Below are 13,065 nucleotides of genomic sequence, written 5' to 3' on the forward strand. Positions count from 1 at the left end.
AATGTGAATCGGGTATGGGACAGGTATTTATTTCCTTCCTGCAAAAGGAATGCTTAATACAGAATACTCACAAGAATCAATTTGATAAAAATGAAATCAAAACAGAATTTAGTGACTTGGAACTACTGGTATAGTCTTTTCTGGGAAGCTGACCATTAAGCCACAACAAGGCATAAAACAGTTCCTGAGTCTTCTGAAAAGATTTAGCCACATTTCATTTTGGCTCAGCACAGTTCAAATAAGTCCCAGTTATTCACCGACCAGTGGTCATTTTCTCCAGTGAAAAAGTTTCCTTTGGCCAAAGTCAGTTAGGAAGTATTATATCTCTGGTTCTCTTGAACCCACAAGGCCACTTCTTTTTTTTCCATAAAGATATTTTATTTTACCAATTACTTTATAATAGCAATTTTATGATGCTTAATTGTCTTCTCAGGAAAGGAAACAGAGCAGAAAATGTAGGCAGGGATCAAGCCACCAGCTTGGCTTGTTGAAGAACCCCTATATTAGCTGTCTTGTGAGGGCAATTACTGTGGTGCCAGAGTGGGAAAAGAAGGAAGTCAAGGAATAAACTTTTTTCTTTTAAAACTCTTACCTTTGGTCAATACTGTGTATTGATTCCAAGGCAGAAGAGCAGCAAGGGCTAGGCAATGGGGATTAAGTGACTTGCCCAGGGTCACCCATCTAGAAGCGTCTAAGGTCAGATTGGAACCCAGGACCTCCCTTCTATGGGCCTGACTCTCAATCCACCAAGCCACCCAGCTACCTCCAAAATAAATATTTATTAAGTGCCTACTATGTGCCAGGTATTGGGTTACAGGCTTTACAATATGATCTCACTCAATCCTCACAACAACCATGTAAGGGAGATGCTCTCATTACTGCCATTTTACAGTTGAAGAAGCTGAAGCAGACAGAGGATAAATGACTTGCCACAGTCCCAGAGCTAGGAAGTGTCTGACGCTGGATTTGAACTCGGGAGTTTCCAGCTCCAGGCTCAGGAACCTATCCACTGTACCATCTAGTTATGCTTCCCTGTCATGAATGTCTCAGATCCACAGATTGTCTTTCCTTTTGAAAGGTCCTCTGAAGGAGGGAAAGAACATGAATCATGGAACCATGGAAAAACATTCCAAATTAATTAAATAAATACTTTTTTTAATTAAAAAAAAGAAAAGGTCCCTTGAGTCATTGGCTCCTCTAGCTCAGCAGACAAGGGGGTTGCTTCATCACCTCAGTGCATTTTCTCCAGTGATGTGCCACTTTTAGTAGGAAATGTTTATATACATACAAATAGACAAACTTACACACACACATAGGAGGAACAGATAGAGACAATTCAGAACAAGTTTCAATCCTTGTAGTCACCTCAAATCTGAAGTGATCTCAAGCCATCTTACATGGAAAACATCTCTTATTCATAGAAAGATGAGGATGCCCCATGTAGTCTCAAAAGCTTCATCTTCTCTCTCCCTTGTAATTAAGTCTAAAATGAGTCATTCCCCTCTTCTGGACCACAGAAAAGCTGAAATCTTAGATGCTAACCAGTTTGTCCCCTCTTCTCCTTTGAAGGTTTCCCCTAACCATTGATTCACTTCTTCCCCAGGGTAAGAAAATGGCTTCATGTACAGATAATGTCACTGACATCCGGATCCCTGAGGGGGATTCAGGCTTCTCTAAATCCATCACATCCTATGCCTGTCAGTCAGTCATCATCCCCCCTGAGGTGACAGGCTATAAGGCTGGAGTCTCCTCACAGCCCGTCAGCCTTGCTGATCGACTTGTAGGTGAGTGACATAGTCAGCCAGGTCTCGAGTATAGAAGAAAGGTCCCAAAATTCTGCTGAGCACATAGAAGACATTCCATAAATACTTGAATAAACTAGTGAAGGAGGAAATGAATGGAAAAAAAAAGACTGTGTGCATCAATGGTTAGAGATTCAACTGGGCACGGGAACTTGAGGATTCTATTTCTAATTCTGTTCCATCAGAACATCTCGTGTTTCTTTGTTCTTTTTTGGACCTTCTCCTCATTTGTTGCCTCCAGGGATAAGACAAGATTGGGTTTGCCTGATGAGATGCAGGGCGGAGAGGCATGAGGCAGTTCTCAGCTTGGGTTCCTGCTGAGATTTAATTGGAGGACTTTGCTTTGACAGGGGTGACAACAAATATGAACCTAGATGGAATCATCTCCCCAGCTGACCTTTTTCCCTCTGAAACTCTAAGGTTACCTGATGTGATCTTCTTTTACAGGTGAGGCACTATTCGGAGTTTTGTTATATAAATAACTGTCCATGGGTGAGTTAGAGGGTTCTCTTGCATCCATCCATCCATCCATCCATCCATCCATCCATCCATCCATCCATCCATCCATTCATCCATCCACCCACCCACCCACCCATCCATCCATCCACCCACCCACCCATCCATCCATCCATCCATCCATCCATCCACCCACCCATCCATCCATCCATCCATCCATCCATCCATCCATCCACCTACCCATCCATCCATCCATCCACCCACCCATCCATCCATCCATCCATCCATCCATCCATCCATCCACCCACCCATCCATCTCTCCTTGGTCATACATCAAAACACAGAATTACTGTGACCCGTGAAGCATCTGCCCATAAAATACAATTAAGGTCTATAGTCCACTGACCCAGAATCTTCTGAAAGCCTGTATTATTCTTGGAGCACTTCTGTCCTGGAGCAAGAGGGAAAGCTTAGATGGGCTTTGTAAGGCTCTTCAGGGGAGAGTCTAAAGATTCTCCAGTTCCATATCAGTCAAACAAGTTTTTCTTAAATGTCTACCGTGTACCAAGCACTGTGCTAGCTACCTGGGATAGAAGTAGAAAGAATGAAACCATCTTGTTAACACATTGGCCATGTCTGAAAATGTTTGCCTCATTCTGCCTCTGCTCTGCTCAACTTTTTTTTTAACCCACCTTTTTCTTAGAATCAATACTGTGTATTAGTTCTAAGGCAGAAGAGTGGTAAGGGCTAAGCAATAGGGGTTAAGTTGCCCAGGGTCACATTTGAACCCAGGACCTCTTGTCTCTAGACCTGGCTCTCTGTCCACTGAGCCACCCAGCTGCCCCCGGGCTCGCTACCACTTCTTTGCTGATAGATGGGAGGATACACTCTAGCATCAAGCTCTCCGATTTTCCTCCTGACTCTTCCTTTTCCCCTTTCCTGAGGCTCCCGATCTGTCTGCCTCCTCCTTTTAAACACGAACAAGCCAAGGTAATACCAATCATCTGTGCTGTCTCCCCTTGTGTCCTAGAACCCAAGCAGAGGGCCTTAGTTCCCTGCCAGGTCACTCCTGAGGAGCACCCACAGGTGTTTGTGGACTCCTCCAAATGGTCTGGATTCCTTTGCAGGTCTAATGAAGTGACTCAATCCTGTACTTCTGGGAGGTCAACCACAGTCCGAGTCAGATGCAATCCACTGAAACCTGCCCCTGGAAGTCTCTCGCTGCCAGTGTAAGCACAAAAAATGGGGAGCCTGAAGCCCAGAGACTATTCTGTTTCTAGGCTACTTACTTTCTCCATCACTCAGGAGATGGGCAAAGGGGAGATAGGGAGGACTTCCTCCCGGATCCTTGGGGGTACAAAGAGCCCTGAACCCTCAACAGACTAAGGAACCAATCAGTCAAAAAAAGCATTTATTATGATATGATATATTATAGGATTTATCATGTATATAATATATAATATAATATACATCATGTATTTATGATATAATACTATATTATGTGTAGCATTATAAGCACCTGTTATGTACCAAGCACTGTGCTGGGCCCTGGGGACAGAAAGACAGAAATGAAATAGTCACCACCCTCAAAGAACTTACTACTTGGGGGAAACAGCATGGGCACACACAAGTACAAAACATATGTGAAGCAAATGAATACAAGGTACTCTCAGGAAAGTAGTTATGAATATTACCAGCTCTGGGCATTGGGAAAGGCTTCAAGTCCAGCTCTAAAGGGACCTCGTGATTTTGAGGGGGAGAAGGTGGAGAGCCTTCCAAGAAGGGCCGTCGGCGCGTGCGAAGGCTCAGGAATGAGAGATGGGATGAGGAACTGCTGAAGGGCCAGTGTGGCTGGACCAGAGAGTACATGAAAGGTAGTCGGGAAAGGTGGGTTGGAGTCCGATTTCAAAGGGTGTCCACGGAGGAAAGGGCTTTACCCATGGAAGAAATTCAGTCGATCCTCTAGTCACGCTACAGATACAGGTGGTTGTAGATCATGCTGCTCTCACTGATTTGCTTGACACAGACTCTCCCAAGATTCTGTCTCTAAATTCTCTCTCTGTTTAGTCGGTTCTTTAAAGAGTACAGGGACATGCTGAGGATTCCCAGCCATTGTCAAAGGGATGGGAGGTACCATCTGTAAAAGACCTTCGCGTGGGATTTGAAGACTCACCCTTAGTGGCCATATCCTGTACTCCATCTACTAAGAAGGGAGATAAAAATGGTAGAAGGGCATGGGTAGCTGAGGAGGGAGGCTATGTGAGCATCTTGCTGCCAGGAGAGGTTGGGGCACGGTGGGTAACACCCAACAGAGGAGACGCCATAGGATTGGACAAGGCACCTATGATATATATGATTTGTGTACAATGATGTTAAAACTGGCCACCAGGGATCAAGACCTCTATGTTAGCAACTGGGGTGGATAGACTACGACACGGTGCGAATCAAGGTTTGGGAGAAATATGGAGGATCTGGGCAGTAAAGAAACAAACAAACGAATGAATGAATGAATGAATCAATCAATCAATCAATCGATCAGAGAACCCATGACAAGAGTTGAGAGCCATTATCCACCATCAATAATGTTTTCCTTTCTCCATCCTACTAGGAAATGCTCTGATGGCACTTGTGATGGCTGCACCTTCCACTTCCTATTGGAGAGCATGGCTGCTTGCCCCCTTTGTTCCAGCTTTGACTACCATGCCATCATCAGTAGCTGTGTAGCCGGAATCCAGGTAAGGTCTCCCGGTTGAGTATTCACTAATCCAGGCAGAGTAAAGCTTCGATGTTAAAATCCTTGTTTCCCTCCCCGACAGAGAACCACTTATGTATGGCGAGAACCGAAGCTGTGCACAGGAGGCATCTCCCTGCCTGACCAGAGTGTTACCATCTGCAAAACGATGGATTTTTGGCTCAAAGTGGGCATCTCTGCAGGCACCTGTGCTGCCATTCTTCTCACTGTCATGACCTGTTACTTCTGGAAAAAGAACCAAAAGTACGTGACTAGAGAGAGGGATGGAGTATAACGGTAGAGGGTATAGAGCTGGGTGGCTGGGAGGAACCTCCCATATCCCAGAGGTCAGAATTGCTGGGATCTTTTCCTGCACTGGGCTTCAACCTTGTAAATCTAAAGCCAAGTGCTTAACTTCTATCTTTATGCCTCTTAAATGAGTATTATGATATTGGCCATCACCATCAGGAGTGCATTAGTAATCGAAGAGTTGGGAAATCCTCAAATGAAAAGTAAGTGGAGGACGTGTTTATTTTTCATTTTGCTATGAATTCTTTTTACTTCTGTTGCATTTGGTTATATTTATATTGTGCTTTGAAATTCACTGAGTCAGCCTCCGTTAGAAAACAGATCACTGGATTGAGAGCCATGATAACCCGCAGCCTGTTCTCAGCCTTGTCACCTCCATCCTGTAACCCACTTTCCCTTGCTCTGTAAAGGATAGGATGGTTTCTAGCCCAGTTCACTTACACGTCGTCAACGAAAACTGATGTGTTTTCCTGTCCTTCTCTTTTGCAGGCTGGAGTACAAATATTCCAAGTTGGTAATGAATGCCACCCTTAAGGACTGTGATCTGCCTGCTGCTGACAGCTGTGCCATCATGGAAGGCGAGGATGTAGAGGATGATCTCATTTTCACCAGCAAAAAGTCACTCTTTGGGAAAATCAGGTCATTCACGTCTAAGGTAGGCTGGCACCGTGCCAAAGGCATAGGCCAGAACTAGACAGAGAAGAGCACCAGTCCTAGGAAGGAATGATCCTCTTGGGAAGCTGAGTGGTTCACAACTCCTCAGGGACCCGAGTTCTGCTGCACCTAACATTTCCAACCCCACTTCTGCCTCCATTTTTTCTCATTCCAATATCATTGAACTTTTGTCTAGATAAAATAATAACCACCACCCATATTTATGTAGTGCTTTAAGTTTCATAAAGCACGTTCCTCAAAACAACCTTATTTTATTTTCCATGGTTACATGATTCATGTTGTCTCCCTCCCTTCTTCCCTTCCCCGCCCCTGGAACTGACAAGCAATTCCACTGGGTTATACTAAACCAACCTTATTTAAATTAGAGAATAAAACTATAATTACCTCTACTTTACATATGAGGAAACTGAGGCTCAAGGAGGCTAAGTCACTTGTCGATGACCGTATTGCTGCATTAGAGTTGGGACTCAAGCCCAGTTTCCCTGAATTGAAGTTTAGTGCTTTTCCTGCCATGCCTAGCATGCTCCAGTGGAAGGAGTGATAAATCTCAGCCCTTCTGCTTTCCACCTTTATGACCTTGGGCAAGGCCTAGGTGGGTCTCAATTTCCTCATCTGTAAAAAGAAGGGGTCGGACTGGATGACCCTGAGAGCCCCTTCCAGCCCTAACTCTAGCCCTGGCTCCATCCTCCTTTCAGTTTGCCCTGGGCAGAGCGCTCCCTCCCGGGGCTCCCCTCCATGCAGTTTGGGCATCCGGCCCTAAATCTGAAATCTTCCTCATAGGCAAACTCCTCGCCAACTCTTTCTGGAAATGTAAACAAGCCAGCAGCCCACATTAGAAACATGGCATGATATGGCAGAGAGGCTTTCATTTTAATTAGGTTGGCTGTAACCTTGTGGAAAGCCAGTGCTGGCATTATCACTGGGCCACAATTTGGCTTTTAACAAATTCATCCAAAGCATCTAGTGGGAACGAGACACCTTCTTTTGGCCAGCAGAGGGTGCAGTCGATCCCCCCAGGGATCCTGGCCATATCCCTCTGGGCAGTGAGGTAGAGCTGATGCTCCCGCTGTGAGTGATTCCAAGCTGGGAGGGATAAGGTGTCTGTGGGTGGGTGGGGAGCTGGATGCTGCTCATAAAGGTGAGCATCAGACCGCATTGTGGAGCTGGGCACGGAGCCAAGCCATCATGAGCCACTTCCATCATTATTCAAGGGCCCTCATTCCTGCCCTGCACCAAGTCATTTAAAAGCATGTGTGTATACATAGATATATAATAATAATAGCTAGCATTCATATAACACCTACTATGTGTCAGGGGCTGCGTTAAGTGCTTTACAATTATTTCCAACTCCAGAAAGTAGGTGCTATCATTATCCCCATTTTACAGTCAAGGGAATTGAGGCCAACATATGAATCGAAGGGAGGGAGAGGTTTGGAGAGGGTAGAAAGGATGGAGGAGGTTGGGAAGGTCTGAACTCCTGAGTCCCACTCGATTTGCTAGGCAGCTTCCTTTATCTCCCCCAGCTTAGTTTTTCATTTTTGTTTTTGCTTTTCTAGTGGGAAAATAGTCAATCCCAGAAACTTGGCAGATAGAGAATGGAGTGGAGGGACACACTATAAAGATTCAGAGGATTTAATTTTATTTAAGTTAAAGAAGGAAGAAGCTTTTATTTTTTATTTTAAAACTTTAAACCTTTTATCGTGGCTTTTCTAATTCCCTTGATCAGTAAGGTATCCCTGAAAAGAAAAAAAGGAGAAACCTCGAATACTCACAAAAGTTCTCCTTTCAATGTAGCTATTGAAAACAGGAATTTTACCCTTCCACCCTTTCTACCTATTCTTTAGCTTTTCTGCAATGGCGCTTTCCCTCTTAGCCCCTACTTTTTGCTTCTCCCTGATGGGTATGGAAGAAGACCCAAAGGATGCCAGCTATTCATAATCATTGTCTCTCTTTCAGAGGACACCAGATGGATTTGACTCTGTGCCATTGAAGACATCCTCAGGAGACATGGACATGTGAGGGGCCCAGACATGCCTCCTCCTGCTTCTTCACCTAGGCAGATTGTTTTGGGAGCCGGTTGTGACTTGGCCGCCCGGCTCTCTCCCATACCTACAACTGGAAGATTCTTCATGTGGCCTTATCATTAAAAAGTTTAAATATCAGATTTTTTTTATACACACACCCAAACCTCCCACCCTGCTTACCCCAAACCTGCCATACATACCTATGATTTGTCAATATGATGGTTCCTTTGCTTGCACTGTCAATCAAAACGATCCAAACTGTGACTTCATCAGCCAATGGTTCTAATTGTTCCAAAATGAAAAAAAAAATGTTCTCTCTTGCTAAGTATGGAGCTGACTTTCTTCTGGCTCTTTATCCAAAGGCACAAACTCTCCTTGTATTCCCTCATTTTCCCTTTTAGGGAACCAAGTGCCAAGTCAGCTGAGTTCTCTTAAGCTCCTTTTCTACTGACGTTTTGAGTAAGCAGACTTCCTTTCCTCTGGACATCTCATTGAACCTGAAGTGGAGAGGAAACATGTGGAAAGTTTAAAAGGGAGGAACTTTCTTATTAAGCACAAAAGGAGCCAGGGGTTTTTGTTTCAAGGATTTTCTCCTCTTTAGCAGGTATTTCCCTTTTTATCACAGAGATGTTCTCACTGGAGCCAAATGAGAAAGTTAATAAAGAAATTCGTTAAAGAATCTGGTCAAATATTTTCCCTACACTGAAGGTTCCATCTCCATAGTCCCCTGCCATCTCCCACTGGCCCCCCCAAAAGACACAGATAAGCCCTAAACTCCATTTTTCTAGCTCTGTCCTTTTTTTTTTAATTCTATAACTCATTGAACCTCTAAGAAGAGATCCTGGAGAAACCAGAGGAAGGGTCAAAATTATATTCCTTGCACCACTGGGAACTCTCCCTTGACTCTGCTGTTTGAGATGACATTGATGGTCCCTTGACCAATGACCCATTTGTCCACTTTTTCTGTCTGCACTATTTATCTAATAGTCAGTTGAAATCTAATTTGTTTGGAAAGAGTGGGTTATCATTGGGAAGTTGTGTGTCTATCCTCCACAATGACTGTAAGCTGGAGCTGACCTAGAAATTGTTTCTTTAAAGCCCCACTGTCACTCTAGATGACCCTCAATGGAAGGGTCAGGTTTTCCAGTGGATACTAGTTCTCTAGTTCTTGTTGATATTTCCTCCTTTGGGATCTGTGATTCTGCTGGAAACATCTCCCAGGAAATGCAAACATTTGATTCTCTGCAATCTTAGCCCTCTCTGTTTGGTAGGTAACAGTAATCACAGCATCCAGCCACTGTCCTTCCTCTCATGGTATTTTACCCTCCTGCCTCCAAGGACATGGAAAGAGCTCCTAGACCACTCTCAAAAACAAGTGAGAATGATCATACCCCTTAAATCCAGTCAAAGTCTGGACCCCCTTAGAACAATCTTGAACTCTAGTGATTTGGTTAAAACATTTCAAAGATCTCCTTTCTATTCCTCAGGGTAGCCATCTTTCTATTACTCCTTGAGCTCTTTAGAGATCTTGGACAGATGCATTAATGTTTTAGATTTGATTTCTGAGAAAACCTTTTTTTACCAAGGATTGTTGTGTCTTGAGCAAACTCTCTGGGGGAAATTGACTTGAAAAATCTCATTGGGATGCCCAAAGACTTGGGATACAGCAATTAATCATCATGTAGGTAACTCCCACATTTGGCAGGGAACACAAAAATTATGATGTATTCAAGGACCAAGGGATTTCTTATGCCAACTAATACAATTTTTTGTTGACTTTTTTTTTGGTGTGACTGTACATTAAAGATAACTGACTATATTTATACAACAGAGACTTTGTAATGCATTTTCCAGCTTTGTGAAACCAAAATTCTGTCTTGTTAACAATGGGTTGGATTTCCTTTTTACACTGTTTTCCAAGAATTTGTAGTTTGTTAGGGGAAGGGTATTGCATGTAATGTGTGTGAAATAAAAATGTACCTTTTGGATTTTTTTTCCTTGAATGTGGGATTGGGAAATAGATGGGTAAATTAGGAATGGCCATTGGTAAGCAAAAGAAATCTAAGCACTCCTCTATAGTTTTGGGACCAACTGACTGCATTCAAGAAACATTTTATTAAGTCTCTGCTGGGTATGAGTCACTGAAGGACAGATGAAGAAAGATAAGGTCCCTGTTTTCAAGGAATATAAAATCAATTGGGGGAGTTGGAAACTATGCTTATAACACCAAGATGTAGTTTGAACCCCCTTTAAACATGGATTTCTAAAAGGTATTCCTAGGTTTAGGCTATACTTTGGTTCAGCAAATATTCAAAACTAGAGCTCATGAGGCTCATTGAATTTTTTTTTACCAGACTAAACCAGAAGACATATTAAAGCAAAGACAGGCAATTACAAAGACTAGCAAGGTAAATAATAAAGAACCCTCTCCAACTAACAAATGCAGAAATACATTCTTTTTTTTACCACTAGTTGAAGGTATCTGCTTAGTCCAGAAACTCATTGTTCTAGTGCCACATCCCAACAGGAACGCCTATCTCTAGAACTACCTCTTGTTGCTTCCCCAGTGAGATGATAATCTGATTTTCTATGCTCCTATTGCCATCTCCTGTTTCTCTGTTGAATTGCAACTGCTATGTAGCCTTTTCCCTATGGGAGGGTGGGTGTAGATATTTTGGGAGATGACCTAGTTCAGTTCTTTTGTGAGTCTGATCCATAGCCACACCCAGTCAGTTTAGAGAAAGTACCACAGGGAAAATCTGTCTCTTTAAATTCACTTCTCTATCACAGCAGTGACTCCTTTAGCCTTCTCTCATATTTGAGTTTGGTTATAGACTTTCAATTCCCATCCTTCCTCTGGCATCTGGCCCAAGTCAGAATCATAGATTTAGAGCTGAAAGAGGATTCAGAGGTGTCTATCCCTCATTTTAAGGATAAGGAAACAAGCTCAGAAAAAAGATTAAGTGATTTCTCCAAGATCAGACAGGTAAATGGTAGTAGTCTCTCGGTAACCGAGGATGACGATGGTATTGGTAAATGGTATTGGCATCATTAAAACTCAGGTCCTCTGTCTCTAAACCCAGTGTCCCTTTCCTTGTATTATGGTATTTACAAGAAGATTAGCATTAAATTTCACTTAGCAAGTTTGGAGATGGGAAGAAACTGGTCAGGTCACTTTTTGTTACATTATCACAGCTATATTCTAAACCACAAAATATTATTAATGCATGAAAGAGGCAATATGGAAGAAGGCATGTGGCAAGTGATGTAAGATTTCAAAGCAAATATGGGTGAAGTGACCAGGCTAGATTTAAGTAATAACATTAACAAAGGTATAGAAGCAAAGAAGCATGGGACACGATTAGAAGATATCCACAAATGCAATAAAAATAATTAGTACAGGGAGGATCACAAAATGCATGTGTATAAAGTACCTGAATGACAGATTAATTATAACTTCTCGGGCAACCAAGTTTTCCTGCTTCTGCGCTGTCCTTAACTCTAAGATACTTCCCCTGTCCTTACGACTTCCATTTTACTTTAAAAATTCTATCACAAAACTGTAAACATCATCTAGCATTATTCCACAGTAAAGATACCAGAACTAAACAAGCACTAGAAAGAACTTTATGGTTCCAGATGATTGATGTTAAAACACTTCTTTTCTGTTAAGTGTTAAAATACATTTCCCCCTTTTTGTAAGAGTGGAAAGTGATATGTGCCAACAGTTTCAATCACTGTATTAGATGGCTTTGCTTAACTTTTTTAAGGGAAAGAATCAGAGATGGGAGTGTGAGGTGGGAGAGATTAGTAAGAAGTAATTGTTGGATCCAAATAAAATGTACTGATAAAAATTTTTTATTATTTTTAAAACCTTACCTTCTGCCTTAGTAACAATTTTTAATTACAAATTTTACAAAACCAAACAAAATAAGCATCTCCATACCCAAAGAAAAAGATTAGCCATAAATGAAATCACAAATCTATTATATGTTTAACTCACTTTTCTTCACAGCTGCATAATAAATCCCTACAAGTGCCTAAACCCTTCCTGACCCTCCCAAATCACAGGAGGTTATTTTCAGGGAAACTGATATATTCACTAAGAAGAGTGACAATCAGTATTAACAGACACACCCAGGGTCACACAGCTAGGAAGTCCAAGTTCGAATTTGAACCCAGATCTTCCCAACTCTAGACTTGGCTCTCTATCCACTGTGCTACCTTGCTGTCCCTATATTGATAAATTAAAAAACCCATCATTGACTATCAATCCTATAACCATACAACCCAGATCCAAAATGGGAGAATACTATTGCAAATATAAATAACATGGAAATAGGGTTGTTTTTTATTTCTGTTTTTGTTTGTGTTTTTTTAAAAACCCTTTCCATCTTGGAGTCAATACTTCATATTGGCTTCAAGGCAGAAGGGTGGTAAGGACTAGGCAATGGGGGTCAAGTGACTTGCCCAGGGTCACACAGCTGGGAAGTGTCTGCGGTCAAATTTGAACCCAGGACCTCCCTTCTCTAGGCCTGGCTCTCAATCCACTGAACTACCCAGCTGCCCCCAGAAATAGGTTTTGAACAATGATACATGTATAACCCAGTGGAATTGCTTGTCAGCTCCAGGAGGGGGGAGGGAAGAGGAAAGGGGGAATCAAGAATCATGTAACAGAGGAAAAATAGTCTAAATTTTAAAAATAAAAATAAAATAAAAAACCAAATGAGAGAATAAGCCTAGGGAAGAGAGATTGAAGATAAAGCGATGGAGCAAAGGGGGCTAAGGAAAGCAATATTTGGGAGCAAGCAGATTTTTTGTGGCTTTTGAATTATCCAACTTCATTACATGGCTGCCTTTATGTCAGCCTATCTTGGACACTTCTGGGTGCTCCTCCTGGACTAATAACAGTAACATGTTTATTGAATACTTGAAGGTGGAAAGTATTTTCCCCAAAACCACACTGTGATTTTGAAATTAACTCTAGTTAATCAACTGATTGCATTTTTTTAAACCCTTACCTTCCGTCTTGGAATCAAGACTCTATATTGCTTCCAAGGCAGAAGAG

The 13,065-nt window shown here is 42.3% G+C and overlaps 1 protein-coding gene across 1 annotated transcript in view; it reads left to right on the forward strand.

The window, feature by feature from the left end:
- ELAPOR1 (endosome-lysosome associated apoptosis and autophagy regulator 1) overlaps nt 1–9,985 on the forward strand; it is a 108,382-nt gene extending 98,397 nt beyond the window's left edge. The window contains exons 16-22 of the mRNA XM_001381901.5: nt 1,604–1,784; nt 2,153–2,249; nt 3,386–3,487; nt 4,867–4,993; nt 5,075–5,253; nt 5,788–5,953; nt 7,930–9,985. Of these exons, the coding sequence (XP_001381938.2) occupies nt 1,604–1,784; nt 2,153–2,249; nt 3,386–3,487; nt 4,867–4,993; nt 5,075–5,253; nt 5,788–5,953; nt 7,930–7,992 (915 nt within the window). The 3' untranslated portion in view covers nt 7,993–9,985. The remainder of the gene's footprint in view (nt 1–1,603; nt 1,785–2,152; nt 2,250–3,385; nt 3,488–4,866; nt 4,994–5,074; nt 5,254–5,787; nt 5,954–7,929) is intronic.
- Nucleotides 9,986–13,065: the final 3,080 nt, after the last annotated feature.

Source organism: Monodelphis domestica, chromosome 2 (genome assembly GCF_027887165.1).
Source record: "Monodelphis domestica isolate mMonDom1 chromosome 2, mMonDom1.pri, whole genome shotgun sequence".
NCBI lineage: Eukaryota > Metazoa > Chordata > Mammalia > Didelphimorphia > Didelphidae > Monodelphis > Monodelphis domestica.